This window comes from Lepisosteus oculatus, chromosome 3 (assembly GCF_040954835.1).
Source record: "Lepisosteus oculatus isolate fLepOcu1 chromosome 3, fLepOcu1.hap2, whole genome shotgun sequence".
Classification (NCBI taxonomy): Eukaryota; Metazoa; Chordata; class Actinopteri; order Semionotiformes; family Lepisosteidae; genus Lepisosteus; species Lepisosteus oculatus.
This window is the reverse complement of record NC_090698.1, coordinates 3,831,031-3,846,570: the sequence shown is the minus strand read 5'-3', so window position 1 is coordinate 3,846,570 and position 15,540 is coordinate 3,831,031. Positions and strand designations below refer to the sequence as shown.

Sequence of the window (15,540 nt, the reverse complement as noted above, 5' to 3'; positions counted from 1 at the left end):
GGCAGTGTAAGAGTCTGGTGTGTTTTATGTCTCTTCTAGAACTGTAACCTCAGCTGACAAAATGAATGTACTTTATTCTTAATTGTTGTAGGCTGTCATTATCAGCCTTTTAAGAGGTTGTTTCTTCAGCTTAAGAGTTAGTGAAGCACTCTTTGCCATTTAAAAAATAAGGATGCAACTGTACTGCCATTGCTGTCTTCACCACTCCCTGACTGTCCACTCAGAATGTCCACACAGCCAGTGACAACCTATTGACGTTACCCAGAAATCTCTTTTGGAAATTTCTGCCACCTTGTGACGGCTCTGAATAAAAATCTAAAATGGACTGGCCCTAAGTAACTGGCATTGATGCTCGTCCTTTGTTTTGTCTGACCAGTTTACAAAACATCCTAAAACAGAGAGGACAAGCATGCCTTAAAATTTTAATTTGACTGAGACCGGAGCTCGTTTTCATGGAAGATGTTGGAACGCATTCACCTACCCCTCTTGTGGTAAGGACTTCCTCCAGCTCACAAATGTAATGACCCAGGCTGGGAGATGAAAATAGAGGAAGATTGTTTTTGCCATGTTATCATTAATCCTACCCTGTTCCCTCTGTATTACTGTTTCTGAACAGCTATCGGTGTTGCTCCTTCTTCGGAATATAAAAGCAACTTAAAATGAGGTAAGAATTTGACGTCAAGACTGAAGGAAAATTAGGTTTGCCTGTCTGGTCTCGTGCATCCCGAAAATTAAATCATTTTAGGTTTTAAATATCTCACTGAGGTGAGGTGGCGAATGACAGGTTGTTGTTTTTTTCAGAGAAAGTTGATGTAATCGTCTGGGGAATCGGATAGTTCTCTCGTCTCTTCTTAAAGATAACTCGGCTCGACTGCACCGCGAAAAGTGTTTTCTGTCATAGAAGGGTTAAGAAAAGCGTGAGCCAGCGAGAAGAGTTTGCATGGGGATTGAATAGGTTCATTAAACAAGAACTGTCGTAAACCCCTCGTGTTTACCTCAGACTGATTCTGGGGGATTTTAGTACATGTCTAAAGCACCTGCACTGTACAAATATTAAGCTCAATTAACAGTTCAGCATTTCACTTCAGGTGTTCAAACTCGTATTATAATGTATATTGTTTATGTACATCGCGACGGCTAATATAGTATAATAAGAATCCTTGTTTGCAGCTAATACGTTAAGTGGTCGATACACTTTAATAAAACTGAGCGGGGGCATAGCTTCATTGTACAGTCAGGCCCACTGTTGCGTACCTGGGTAAGGCAGGTACCTTACCTTACCTACAAGAGGCAGTAAATTGTTTTCGGGGGCTAATGTTTCAGCGAATCTTTCCCACACCGTGAAATATTCTAAGTCTAGTATAATATTATAAGGCGTATGTGCATCCTCCTTATAGCACTGTGAAACGGCCTAAGACAAGTGAAAGGAAGACAGAATGCATTAAAACTGTAAGAAACCGAGGATGCGCCAAATCAACGCATGTGCAAACTCTTCAGTCCCCGGGTTTGGTGCCGCGCCGGGCGGTCCTCCGCACACGTGAGGGCGCATATTTTCCACCGTCGAGCCGCGTCGGATGAAGAAGCCGAGCAGCGCGATCCTCCGCCCGCCAGAGGGCGCAACAGAACCGGCTCGCCGGGCGCCTGTCTTCATACTGCCGCAAGGAGCCGCTTCGCGGTTTTCCTGTCTCTTTAACAAGGAAATCTCTCGCCCGTTTGGGATCGGCTGGGTGTCTCGGTTGTGTGTGTAACAAAATGTTGGGTGATGGTTTTTAGCTCAACTTAGGTATTTAATCGTACAGTACGGTATTATACTTCAATACCGTGTGGACACCCATTTTGTAACGGTTAAAGTGTACCGTCTACATGTGTGTTTTTCAGCTACCAATTCATCTACAGCGGTGTGTGAATACTCAGGTGTCGTGTGTTACTGTAATCCTTTCAACAAATGGACCTTTTCGTAATGAATGGGGGAATTGTATTATTTCCTGTTGTACTTTAACTTTAAGAATTATAAAATTGATCATTGCAGATTGTTAAATACGCGTGTACAGTGTTTAGTAACGTTGGCAGTCGAGTATTTTCTGAACTGTGTTGTTGGTCTCTCCTGTTAGTGATCCGTTTTCCGTTGTGTGTCCTCGTTAGTTATATGTATGAGGACATCTTTTTCAATGACTTGAAATAGACTTTCATAGTTTAACTGTCATACTAGGACGCATTATTAAGCCTAAGAAACATACACTTATTTTTTTACGGTTTTTAACTTAAGGATCGGTACAGTTTGTAACGTCTGGAATAACGCAAGTGATTAACATGTGAACACTGACGTAAAATGTATATAATTTTAACTTTAACAGAACGACTTCTGCAAGCCTGCTGTGTGTCAGTGTGTTTTCTTTTTTAATTATTGATTCTCTTTGCATCCTTTCTCCAGAAAGAAGAGTTTGGCTTTGTCATTCTGGCGAGTAAGGACAGTTAACGTAGCTGCTTTATCCCTGTGAAAGAGACATTGATCTGTCGGTTCCATCAGCTTGCTTAAGCAGCTGGAGAGGTAATAATAATAATAATAATAATAATAATAATTGCTTACACATATATAGTGCTTTTCTGGACACTCCACTCAAAGCACTTTACAGGTAATGGGGACTCCCCTCTACCACCACCAATGTGCAGCCCCACCTGGATGATTTAATGTTTTACTTTCGCTATATCTTCAATATTTTTTTTTCAGCTGCTGCTGTTCATTTTATATGCATTTTCAGTAGCTACTACAAGTACGCATTTCAGTCACATTACAAAGAATTTCCAGTTTTGGATTGGAAATACAGTGACTAATTGAGGTTTAATTAGGTTAAACCTAATTTTACAGTTTTACAGTGGTTGTTTTACAGAGGTTTACATTGACTAATTGAGCTGACATTTTGTCAGCTTTTTTGTTATGGCCTGTGATTTTTTTTTGTTACTTTTGTATGTTTTTGCCTTTTATGGGAATAGTATGGGAATTTTACATCTATTTAAATGTATAAAGAAATTAAAATTCAGGCAAGCAGTTAAAAAGGCAGTTTCTGGATAAATGTGCATGTTGAAACAAACATGCAACAAATTATAGAAGAATCAGTTTTTGCTATTATGAGGAGCTTGTGGTGCTGAAAAAAAAAGAGGTGTTTAGGAATAACAGAAGTAATTGTGATGTTGGCCATTATTCATCTAGGTAGTCATTTTCACAAGGGCAGAAATACTTTTTTTCTTTCATAAGAAGTTCCACAGTTCTGTTGCATCACATGTCCTGAATTTCTCTGCAGGGAGACTGATTTTGCAGGGAGGACAGTGAATAACTTCACAATCCCCAAGTTCTAAAATATCCTGCAAAGTGTTATTTATTATTAAGAACGTCTTTAAATTAAAAACTAACATTACATTGTCAGGGACATTGAGTTATATACAAACACGGGACAGACAATATTGTGCTGCCCTCACTGGACGCCCTAGCTGCTGCACACCTGGGTAATATTTTGAACTGTTTAGTCAGACTTGCCTTTTGCATGTTCCACAGGTTTTTCACTGGGCTTACTTTGCCCTGTGTCAGTTCTGTGAGGGTTTTAACTCTTTCATCACAGGCTCGACTGCTCTGAATGCGGCTCTCTTTTGTCTTAGACTCCGGGAACATGAGAAGCAGAGTGGAGCACCTGAAGTATGGAGAACAGCCTGACGAAAGCTGCTGTACCAGGGATCTCCTGCTGAGATAACTGTGACCCCCCACCACCACCACCACCACCTCCATTGATAACGACACGAGTGTGCGCCACTTATTTTACAGCGCAGAATCGTAGCTCGCCGCCCCTCCGGCACGCTCCGGAGTTCTCCCCAGACTGAGATGTCGCAGTCCCCAGAAGCAGAGGAGCGGGGCAAAGAGAAAGAGCGGGGCGCCCGACCCAAAGTGAGACAGAGCCGCTCGGAGGAGAGGAGGGAGGGCAATGGCCGGAAGAGTGGAAGAGGGAAGAAGAAAGGCAGGCCTCCCCAGAATCCACTTCCGGAGCGCCCTGTGAGCGATGGCTTTGAGTATGGAGAGCTGCAGGGTGGTAGAGACCCTGGGGACACTGGGTTGCCTTTTCAGGAGAGGTGCAGGTGGCAGGACCTGACGTCAGCGGGCACTGCCCTGCAGGAGTTGGGCGTGGACAGGCCGGTGGCAGGGACAGAGGAAGGGGAGGGCGAAGGTGGCAGTGCAAAGTTGCCCAGCAGCCGCTCCTTGCGGCAGAAGATCCAGGATGCAGTGGGGCAGTGCTTCCCCATCAAGAGCAGCAGCACTCCGTCTCCCAGCCTCTCCCCCTCTTCCTCCACCTCGTCATGTGCCTCCTCTTCCTCTCGCAGGAAGATCCACCTCAGCGAGCTCATGCTGGACAAGTGCCCCTTCCCAGCTGGCTCTGACCTGGCACAGAAGTGGTACCTCATCAAGCAGCACACGGTGCCCATCTCCCAGCCTGCCCTGCTGGACACCCTCAACGGGAACACACTGGGCTCGCCCATCACGGCTGTGGTGGAGGATGAAGATGACCGCCTTCGGGAGAGGAGGCGCATCAGCATCGAGCAGGGAGTTGAGCCACCGCCCAATGCCCATATCCACACCTTTGAGGTGACTGCACAGATCAACCCACTCTACAAGCTTGGGCCCAAACTGGCGCATGGCATGAATGAGCTGGCAGGAGATGACCGGGCTACACTGCAGCAGCAGCTACAGCTACAGCAGCAGCAGCAACAACAACAGCAGCAGCAGCAACAGCAGCAACAGCAGCAGCAGCAGCAGCAACAACAACAACAACAACAGCAGCACTTCCTTCTGCAAAACTGCTTGGACACCTTAGATGATGTGGTGGCTTCTTCTGCATCATCTGCAGCATCCTCTTCCAATTTGTCATCTTCAGCCGCCGCGGCTGTCCGACCACTGTCCTCTGCGGTCCTGCAGTCGGATCGCCTGAAAGCCAGGGAGAGCTACCGGGTCCACACGCAGATCGACTACATCCACTGCCTGGTGCCCGACCTCCTCCAGATCACTAACCTGCCCTGCTACTGGGGGGTGATGGACCGCTACGAGGCCGAGGCCCTCCTGGAGGGCAAGCCGGAGGGCACCTTCCTGCTGCGGGATTCGGCCCAGGAGGACTACCTCTTCTCCGTCAGCTTCCGGCGCTACGGCCGCTCCCTGCACGCCCGCATCGAGCAGTGGAACCACAACTTCAGCTTCGACGTGCACGACCCCAGCGTCTTCTACGCCTCCACCGTGACGGGCCTCCTGGAGCATTACAAGGACCCCAACTCCTGCATGTTCTTTGAGCCGCTGCTCTCCAACCCCATCCACCGCGTCCACCCCTTCAGCCTGCAGCACATCTGCCGGGCTGTGATTGCCAGCTGCACCACCTATGACGGCATCGATGTTCTGCCCATCCCCAGCGCCCTCAAGGAGCACCTCAAGGAGTATCATTACAAGCAGAAAGTGCGAGTCAGGAGATTTGACACCTGGTGGGAGTAGCCTGAACAGCGCCTTCCTCAGCTCACCCTGCCCTCCAGTTTAGAGCTCGCGTCAAGTCAGCGTTCTCGTGCACGTTCCTGGCACAACAGGCGCTTCTTGACATTCATAGGCGTATTTTTCTTTCCTGTAGATTTTCTTTTTTTACTTGTGGAATTGCCCTCTCGGTTACATTTTGCAGGAACCACTGCACTGGTGCTGAGGATTGGAAGCTCATGCGCGGATCATGCTGGCCGTTTCTGTCAGGCCCTGCTACCTGAAGGCTTTCTTTCACAAGGCCTAATCCTAAGGTAGTTCAAGTAGGGGAACTCCGTCAGCATGCGTAGGCTGCAAAGGAACAAGTAAAGGTTTATTCCATGCTGAGAAGAGAAGAAAAGAAACACGTTTTGGCTGTGGAGCCTTCTTCAGGTGTATCTAATTTTAAGGTAGAAGATAAGTTGGTAGATTTCAGTGAATTCCTGTCACTTTTCTTGGTTCTTTTTATTTATTGTCGTCTTTATTAGCAGGTTCTATTTAGACCTCTGAAAAGCTGTTGTCCAATGAAGTAATTCATGTCACTATCCTACAGAGGATACTTTTTAATGCTTATTCCAGCATCTTTCTTAAAGGTGGATGGGATTTCAAAATAAAAGAGCCAAGTATGTCTTAATTTACCACTTTTTTTTGGTTTTGCCATTCTTTATTTCATGTCTCTTTACAACATCTGATCCTGGAGGAAGCGTTGTTAACTGTTATTTCCTTACTTGGTCGCAACTCTTTGTTTTCACCCAATTAATCTGTTTGTTCCCAAATGTCAAGCCTCACCCCATCTCACACCTTACTGATGTGCTCACTGGAGCACTGCTGCAGCGATATGGAACTGAGTTTCTATAAAAAACACCTTCATAAGTTAAGGGGTCTCCTTGTGTGTCCTGTTCCAAATCTGGAGTCCTAATGCCTTGTGCCGATAAATGTCCACATTAAGCAGTTTTATTCCAGTCAAGCTTTATCACTGAGCAGCCTGCTGATACTTTTAAAGTAGATAAGCCCAATAAAGTGAAGAAAGTGGGGGGAAAAAATTAGGAACGCGAAGATGAGGAGCTTTGTGCTATCTGGTTGTGCAGTAAAGAAGGGTGGGACCACTCTTGACGAATGTTAGTGGGAGCCAATTAATAGCCTGCTCGTCTAGCAGTCCTCCACCTTGAAACAGCAGAGAGAATGGAGGAGAATGGATCGCTGGTACTTTTGATTACCTAGAACTACCTCTGCTCTCTGGAACAAGCACATTTCCCAAGCACGAAATGACTAGCCATATCACTTCATTGATCTAAAAAACAACAACTTTTGTATCCTCTGTGGTTGGTCGTTGTGTAATGAAATCTGTGATCCACCAATAATCCTGATGACAAACGAAGGGATTGCGAAGTTGATAATGGCACCTGGAAGATATTTGGGTGTTTGGACATAAACTGCATGACCCAGTTCCAACGTAGACCATCTGCACGGGCTAAGACCCTTTTGTCTTATCATATTTGAGACTGAATACCCAAGTGGAAAATGAAACCTTCTTGTTTTGTGACAAACTACAATATAGAGCAGTTCCGGTCACAGTTACATCATACCTTAAATTACCTTGGCAAAATAATGTCAGAATCATAGGTAGTTTTCCTTCGGTGCTGTATCGGGCTGCTTGCTGTCTCACATAGGATTTATAGACCTGGGAAGGACTGGGCTGTTGGGTGGTGTAACACCATGGGAAGACCATCCTGTACCTGAAACTCAGGATTGATATTCCAGCCTTCAGAACAGAAGACAATTTCCAAAGTCATATCTCCTGCAAGTCTTTCAAAATGGTACGGGCGCATTTCAGGTGGGAAAATGAAACATCAAGCACCCCGTCTCCTCTCAGTGAAGCCCCTTTGATCGTCAGAACATAAGATCCTGCTGTGGAGTCTACAAAAGAAAACACATGCTGACATTTCTTCAGTTGCCCAGAATGAGCCAGTGTTTGTGAGTTTTTGGTTAAGACTTTGCATTCTCTGCCTTGATTCGGTATGTATTAAGAACTTGTCCCTGGGAATTTATCAGGAAGCAAAACGTTGCTGCACAATGTGTTTTGCCCTTAAGGACTTGGGGAGAACTTTCTTATCTTGCTACCTACTGTTGGTTCACTCTGTTGATATTTCTGTTACCTTTGTTCTTGGTCATCTCTGATTAAAGCTGGTCTCGGAAAAGAGTAAGTTGCCCCATGCATTTGGTTGAGTGTACTAACTGTACTAGTCTCCGAGTGTCTGCTGTCAATAATTTTTTTTAAGTTTTGGCAAGTGTTTTCACGAAGTCATTTTGTCTGGAATGGTTAATTGGATCATCAATTGATGGCCTTAGCAAAGAAACTAAGCACAGCCTAAATTCCATAAATTACTCCTGTAATTACTCCTCCTAAATGACTCCTGTAATTTTTCAGGAAAACTCTGAGTTTGTGCACTATCATTGGGGGTGGTCGAAAAATGAGGTTTAGGTTTGGACACTCATTATTCTTGAACAGGCTTTATAAACATGTTTTCTTGTGAACTGCCGGGGGCTTTTCTCTGTGATAATTTGATCATGGCTGTCATTCTCCATTCCAAGTTAGTCTCAGAGTGTTGGCTGTCATGCATCCTTTTTAGTTTTGCAAGTGTTTCCAAGAAGTCATTTTTTCTGAAATGGTTAATTGAGAAATTAGGAGATATTTATGGTTTCTTTAAATACACAAAGCACAGCCTAAATTACAGACATTGTGCAGGCAAGAACTGAATAAAATAGGAAAAAAAGCATTAAAGTGTTGTGCCCACTATTTTTACATAGAAAAAAAGTCTGTCTACATGTCTATGCTAACCCCAAATTTGTACTTCCTTTATTGTGCTGTATGAAGTTCATCTTGTGAATGATGTAAACTGTACAGCACAGGACAGGAATATTTTCTTTGATTTACTTTGTAGCAGCTCTTCGAATACAGCTATAATTTCACGTGTCAGACCGGTAACTTTAGAGGATGCAATTTATGAGTGACTTATTGCACTGTTTTTTACATTGTTAAATCTGAAATAAAACTGGATTTATCTGAACTTGTACTTAAACTGCAATTGCTGCCAGCACTTCATAAGTCTCGGAATGAATTATTCTTCACCGATTCATGCTTGAGCTCATAATTCAGTCTGCTGCGTGCTTTGTCATGGTGGTAATCAAATGAGACATTTTTAGACTTTGTCATTTGTATTCTAATCCCTGAGGTACAGTAGTGTATTACATTGTCTTCTCTGCAAGTAAAGAAACTATTTTCTGAAAGTAGTTAAGTCAACATAGAAAGAAAGGCAGTAAAACATTTTCAGGTCATATAATGCTTCTGTGACTAAATTGAATTTAATATACTGTTCTCTTTGGCTTTGCAGTTTATTCCTCAGTAAAGGGCTTTATATTAGGGAGTAACTCTTCTCTGTTAGCAGGATTCACCCTGTCTGTTATACAAAAACGTAGATTTTTGTCCTATTTAAAAAGCCAAAAAGTCGTATTGCCATATGCTAAAAATTCACAATGCAGTCATGATTCATTCACCTGTCATGGGTGCTACTGTGCAGTTGCTGTTAATCACTATGTGATGTTGAGGTTGGCGGAATATTAAGCACTGAAATCTTTTTTTTCTGTCAGTCCGCAATGTACGAAACTATCCACTGTATTTGCACATAATCTTGTTTACATTCCCATATTGTTAGCATTCTCCAGGTTTAGACCTCTGCGTTTTGATCTCAAGTGTAACGCTGCCAACTTTTTTTTTTGCAAAGATGCAGAAAAAACATTGATGTGCACGGACTCTTAAAAGCAAGAAGCACTGTTTCCTGAACAGTCGATTCTGTATGCCACTTGTTGGAATGCGTTTGCTTTTGCTAGTAAATCTGTTGATGTTGGATCTGTTGTTGTTTTTTTTAATGTCTGAAAAGTTTGTTGTTCAAAAACTTGTGATTTGTTAAGAAAACTGCTAAATTCTTACTGAAGAAACTGGCATTACTTTCCAACACGCCCATGCTTCGAATAAGCACATGATTTGTACAAATTGCATATGTACTTGAAAACTGAAACATTCTTCTCTGAGAGAAAAAAAAAGTCCCTTTAATTTATTGGTTTATTGCACAATAGTGTCACATCTGTGGAAACAAACTTTATGGTTTTGTTGTGATGATATTGGAGAATACTTGCATGGGAGAAAATTTGTGGAGTGGTTTGAAAAAAACGTTGTTTATCTTGCGTTTATCTTAAAGAAAAAGAAAAGACGGGCGACCACGATCCGGAAGTGGAGTATGTCTCAAAGGTTTTTGCTGATATTTTTCTAAGAGACCCGTGTTGTAGCTGTCATCCCTCTTTTTTCCATACAGCAGTAGTTCTCAATCCTGGTCTTGTTGACCTGCACACCCGCTGGTCAGATGGAATGAAAGCCTTCATAAGCTAACTGAAGCCTTCATTGATCTAAGAAGTTCCTTAGAACTTTTGCATTTTGTTTCTATTTGCAAGTTGGGGGTTTTATTTCACTGACAAAATATAACAGTTAAAGCTCCAACTTGTTTAAGAGTTGGGAACATCTAGTTAAAATTAATCTTATTATTATTTCATGAAGGAAGGGCTTGATTGTGTCACTGAGGGCTGGGCTAAACCTTAAACCAACGGGTGTGTGGATCACCAGGTCCAGGATTAGGAAGCTTTACTGTAAACCTACTCATTTTGGAATCGCCAGCTGTTCAGCATAGAGACTCCTGGTCAGATCTGATTTGGGGAAGCGGGGAGCGCTGGCGTGCCCGCCAGTCACAGCCACTCAGCGCCGCAGCGCCTTACAGAAGAGTTCATTCTGATTGGAGGAGCAGCTCGTCTCACTCTGTGACATCACCACGAGGCCGCAGTTGCCCTGCAGTTTCCTGTGAGAGGAGCTGACGGGACCCTGGTTCGCCAACGCCTGCCCTACCCTGGCAGCACTCTAGTGGGTTTGTGCCTTCGCAGCCTGAAGGCGTCAGTACCCGCATGCCCGAGGTTACAGCACCGCAGCCTGTGCTCTAATTGAAACATTAATTGCCGTCCTTTCTGGTGAGCCATTTGCTCTTTTCAATTACGTGGGGGAAATGTTGCTCCTGGGATAAAATTATTTTTTAAAAAATTCCCTGGCTCCAGTTTGAGATGTTTAAAGTCAGTTTATAGTTTCAGAATCTTGAGTTTGGGCCTGTGAGGTATGTAGGAAGCATAGATATAATATCTATAAACATGCAGAAGTACAAATATGGAGGTTAAAACCTGTTCAAGTGGGATTTTCCTGTAGATCTACATTTTTTTCTACCGTTTCATTGAACATGGCAAAGGTGTCTTGAGCCTGTAGTAGTGTACAGTATGTACAAAAGTCTGATGTTCTGGTTCAGTCTACCTCAGTGGGGAATTATGGAGAGCCAGAAGTCAAGAGCATTTCAGTTCGGACTGGGATGCTTGAGAAATGTAATATAGACTCCAACAGGGAGGAAACCCCTTACCGAAAAGCAATGTATTGGAAATGTGTTTTTCCACTTCTAAGAAAAAATCTCTCAAACCTCTGCGGTCAGAACCTGGAGCTCCTCCAGACCTCTGGGTTGAGTGTGCTGCTTAAACATGGGGTTGCAGTTTCCTTTCTTTAAACACAGGAGAGAAATAAGCAGTATCGGTTGTCATGTAAGAGCCGCTTTGGAATTTCAGTGAAGCTGGTCTGTGGTTATTGAACAAAGCAGAGAAATGCCTCAAGAATGATTCTCGTAATCTGTAGTGCAATAACAGCACAGACCTTAACTTTTTTATTTTTTATCTTTATTTTATCTAGGCGTGGCATTACTTAGTCTTGCGGATGGTTAATCTCTCGACCTCAGCTTAGCTTTCCTGCTTTGTCTGCGTGCTTCTCTGCAGTTCTTCCTTCTGCTTTGCAGGGAGGTCTCTGGCATTCCAGGAATTTCTGTGAAATTTTACAGGGCTCTGAGAAAGCTGTGGCATTTCCCTCCAGCTTCATGAAAAAACATTTTGTGACCGTGCTGTGCTGGTTTTCTGGTTAAATCAGTTAGCACGACCTAAATGACAGCACATTTTTTTGCTTTTGGTTTTAATTGCCATTTCTGTACTCCCAGTTCAACATCTTGCAGTGCAGTGGAGCTGGAGGTTTATCAAAACACTGAGCCTCCAGTTTCTGAGCAAATCTTGAGGGATTTTGTTCTTCACTTGCAGAAACGTCCAAAAAAAATCTCTTGGAACATGAGTGCACTTTTGAGCATATTCAGTCCAGGTATAGCCAGACCCAATAATTCAGGAAATAAGAACACAAGTAAAATTGCGAAAAAGGAGGCTATCTGCCCTATCTAGCTGTTTTTATACTTAGTAAATTGATCTGACAATCTAATCCAGCTGTTCTTGAAAACAAGATTGTGATGACTGGGTGGCTTGTTCCAGACTTCCACAACCCTTGGAGTAAACAAGTACCTCCAGGTCTCATTTTTACACCCACTTCCTATTCTTTGGTATTTGAGGTCACTGGTTCGGAATCTATAAACAAATATTCTAGTGATAAGCTTTCCATGTCAGTGCCACCAGTTATTGCATGCCTGTGATAAACTGTGGAAGTACAAAATGAAATCCTACGCACTGCAGCAGCTCAGCAATCATTGACTGACTGTTCCTTGAGGACCATGCAGCTTCTGTTTTTCTTGTTCCTCTCGGGCTTTTGATTAATTGAGCTAATTGTGGAGTTAATTAATGCCTTCTCCCAAATCCTGAAGTAACTGATGATGTAAGCACACTGATAAGACCAGCCTCCAAGGCCTGGAGGTGCCTGCTACCTCAGAGGGCCTTCCTGTAACTCTGTGTGAGAACACTGCGGGGCAGTGCGGTGGATCTGCGCCTGTGGCTGGAAGGTTGCCGGCTCAAATCCCACGGCCGGCAGAGGAATCCTACTCCGTTGGGCCCCTGAGCGAGGCCCTGAACCCCAACTACTTCAGGGGCGCCTTATAAAATGTCTGACCCTGCGCTCTGATCCGAAGCTTCTCTCCCTGTCAGTGTGTCTGTGTATCTGATGGAGAGCAAGCTCTGGTATGCGAAAAGATACATTCCTAATGCAAAAAATCGTATTTGGCCAATAAAGTGATCTTATCTTATCAAAAATGGGAATATAGCAGAATTGCACTTAATTTGAAACTGCAATACTGCGGTTACCCACTAGATGGTTCTTTAGAGCTACTGCCTTCTATATTTTGAAACAGATAATGTACCAGAGGCAGAGTTCATGTGCATAAAGTAAAAAAAATGCTGGTTTTAATTTTACATGATCTGAAATTTCATATCCAGCAGTGCATGGCGGAAATAACCAATATAATGTCTCCCACTGGTGAATGGTGATCAGTACAGTGGGTAAGTGATTAGAGCTCTCGGGGACCTGGCAAAGAGATCTGGTGGTTTGTGTTCCTGGCAGGATTTTAAGTCAATGGGTTTAATACCAGGGAGGATCACCTGCAAAAACGCTAAGGAACACATGCCAGGAGACAAATCTTTCAGTGCACTGCAGTGGACTTGGAGAGGTGGACCATGAGCTTGGAAATGAGCAATTTATTGCTTTGTGCTTCGTCAGCTTGATTTGTTAAAACCTGAATTGGTTTAAACTGCTGTACAATTGGAGACTTATTCTTTATCACCGGCTGCAGAAACAGTTCAGAGGGTCAGGGAATAGCAGCCAAGACTGCTTACCTTGTGTAGTGAGGTGAGCCCAGTACAGCTGTGATATTCTTTGTGAAAGAACCATTCTCGTTTGGGAGAAAAAGATAGGTGCTTTGTGCTTCCAATGCCTTTGGAGACGTGAAAAGATGTTTCTATTGTGAAGAAATGCTTTCTATTCTGCATGCACATCTCCTCAAGATTAGGAATATTTTGGAATGTATTACAAATGGCCCAGGTAAGCTCATAATTAGCTCAATTAGGTCATTGATAGCAGCTGTGGAATGAAATGGAATAAAAGCCCATACATGTTATGGGCTCCAGAACTGGAGTTATGATCACTGTATTATAATGCTACTCCTAAGCTTGGTTTTGTAGGGGTCCACAACAGCATAAGCATGAAGCCCAGTGGCTGTAATTGTGTATAGGTTTGTGGACAGCTCCATAAGTTGAATTTCCTATTGTTTCTTAAGTGCTACATGAGAATATTGAAGTTGGCAAAGAGCATTTTAATACCCATTCCCCTCACTAGAGTTCTGATATATAGTATCTGTTTTTCAGCACTTGTTCTATCACGTCCACGCAGAGTTAGAACATAATATGGTCACATGATTTGAATTCCCACTTAAGACTGATTGCCTTGGCTAGCTGATGCACCCTTGATCATCTATCATCTGTCAGTGATGTTCCAGACAATGTCAATTATTCAGGGAAATCGTAGCCGTGAATTTCATCTTGCAGACGTGGCCTTGAGCAATAGAAATTGAGTGAGAGCGAGGATTTAAGGCTGGGGAGCTCACTGGGTTAGAGTTACACTAAAATTGGGAGTTGGGGGTTGGGGAAGGTGGGGGATTGTATATGATTTCTTTGACCTAAAGTCAGCTCAAGCAAGTTTTGATCTGAAAGCCCTATATAGTTTTTTTTGTTTGTTTTGGCTGTTTTTATTTTTTAAAGTCTGCCCCGTCTTTCTGTGTGATAAAGCTTTGATTGTTCCTTACTGAACACAGTGAGGGGACTCGGTTCGCCTTCGCATTTAATGCATTTAGGACGCAGTGTTCCATGTATCACTGTCCGAGGCAATTATCTTCTAACTGAAGCTTTCATATTATAAAGCAAAATAATGGCAGGCTTATTTGCATCTAAAACAGGAGCTGCTTACTGTCTGAATGAGAAAAGAGCTGACTGATAGCTGGAGAGTGGCATTTATTAGGGTTAACAGGAGAAGCCACTGTAGTGGTTGAGACCTTGCCAATTACAGCGGTATCAGTCACCTTTTCAAGGATTAATTGGAAATTTCTTCCCTGCTGCAGGATGACTGACTGCAGAGTGTCCCTTCTATGAAATTAGTTGCTAATAAAAACATGCAGTGAAAAATCTGTATGCTAATTGATGTGAGCTCTGACCGCTGACAGAGATCGATGGCTTTAAACAAACAGCAGCTGGTAGGAAACATTACCCCCCACCCTGTGATGCCGAGTTACTTAAATCATTTTACGCCAACTGAACTTTTATTTTGGTTTTTCATTGTCCAGCGGCTTGCAATTATGTAACCAAGAACAAGAAATGGGCCCCATGACAATCTCAGCGTTTTATTCTGTTTTTGGTGCTTTACAGATCTCATTGTGAGCTGAAAGTAGTCGTTTCTAAATTTCCCCTTTGGATGCAGGACCCCAGCTTTCTCTGATCACTTAACCGACGCTGTGTAAAAGTGAGGAGTAACATTGATGAATGAGCATAGGGAAATAATGACCCTTTTTCATGAACGTGCTTTTGGCTTTGATGCAAACGCGTAGCGCTCCACTGTGTACCCCGGCTGATTGCATGAAAGCTGTGAAAGTTATGACTTGAACGTTTTCAGTCCAGATATTTTGACTTTGCCCCTTGGAAGGCCCTCTGATCCTGCTGGTTTTCGAGTCCGCTAAGCTCCCATGTGCTTCTTTGAAACCTTTGATCACTGGTCTAGCAAGCTGCTACATGTTTTGAAGGTTTTCACTTTTCCTCTGAAGTTGTTCATAAAATGTAAAAGTTAAAAGGAAACATCTAACCCGTGGAAATGAGCACGTTCATATCAGTCCTGTTATTGGTTCATTTGAGGTTTCCATTACATAACTGTTGCTCGGCACAAAATTATCAGACTGGGATTGGATCTACTGCTTAAATAGTTCCAGCCGGGTCTTAGAACTGGCTAACTTTGTTTTTGGAACTTTAGCAAACTTGTGGCAATTTCAATCACTCATCATTGCAAAATAATCCGCTTTAATCTTACTGTAATGCTTTAATGGTCATCTTAAAGCTAGTGCAGAACAATACCTAAT

General features: G+C 43.2%; 1 protein-coding gene across 4 annotated transcripts; it reads left to right on the top strand.

Annotated features, from left to right (window-relative positions):
- The first annotated feature begins 1,661 nt into the window (after positions 1–1,661).
- socs9 (suppressor of cytokine signaling 9) lies at positions 1,662–9,435 on the top strand. 4 transcript variants are annotated; one of them, XM_015341082.2, is made up of 3 exons: positions 1,662–1,783; positions 2,432–2,548; positions 3,652–9,435. In XM_015341082.2, exon 3 carries the CDS (start codon positions 3,872–3,874, stop codon positions 5,516–5,518), a length of 1,647 nt encoding a protein of 548 aa, XP_015196568.2. In that variant the 5' UTR covers positions 1,662–1,783; positions 2,432–2,548; positions 3,652–3,871; the 3' UTR covers positions 5,519–9,435. The 4 variants fall into 4 exon arrangements, with proteins under 4 accessions (XP_015196568.2, XP_015196566.2, XP_015196567.2 ...); XM_015341080.2 differs by having other exon boundaries at positions 1,662–1,898; XM_015341081.2 differs by having other exon boundaries at positions 1,662–1,914.
- The last annotated feature ends 6,105 nt before the right edge of the window (positions 9,436–15,540 follow it).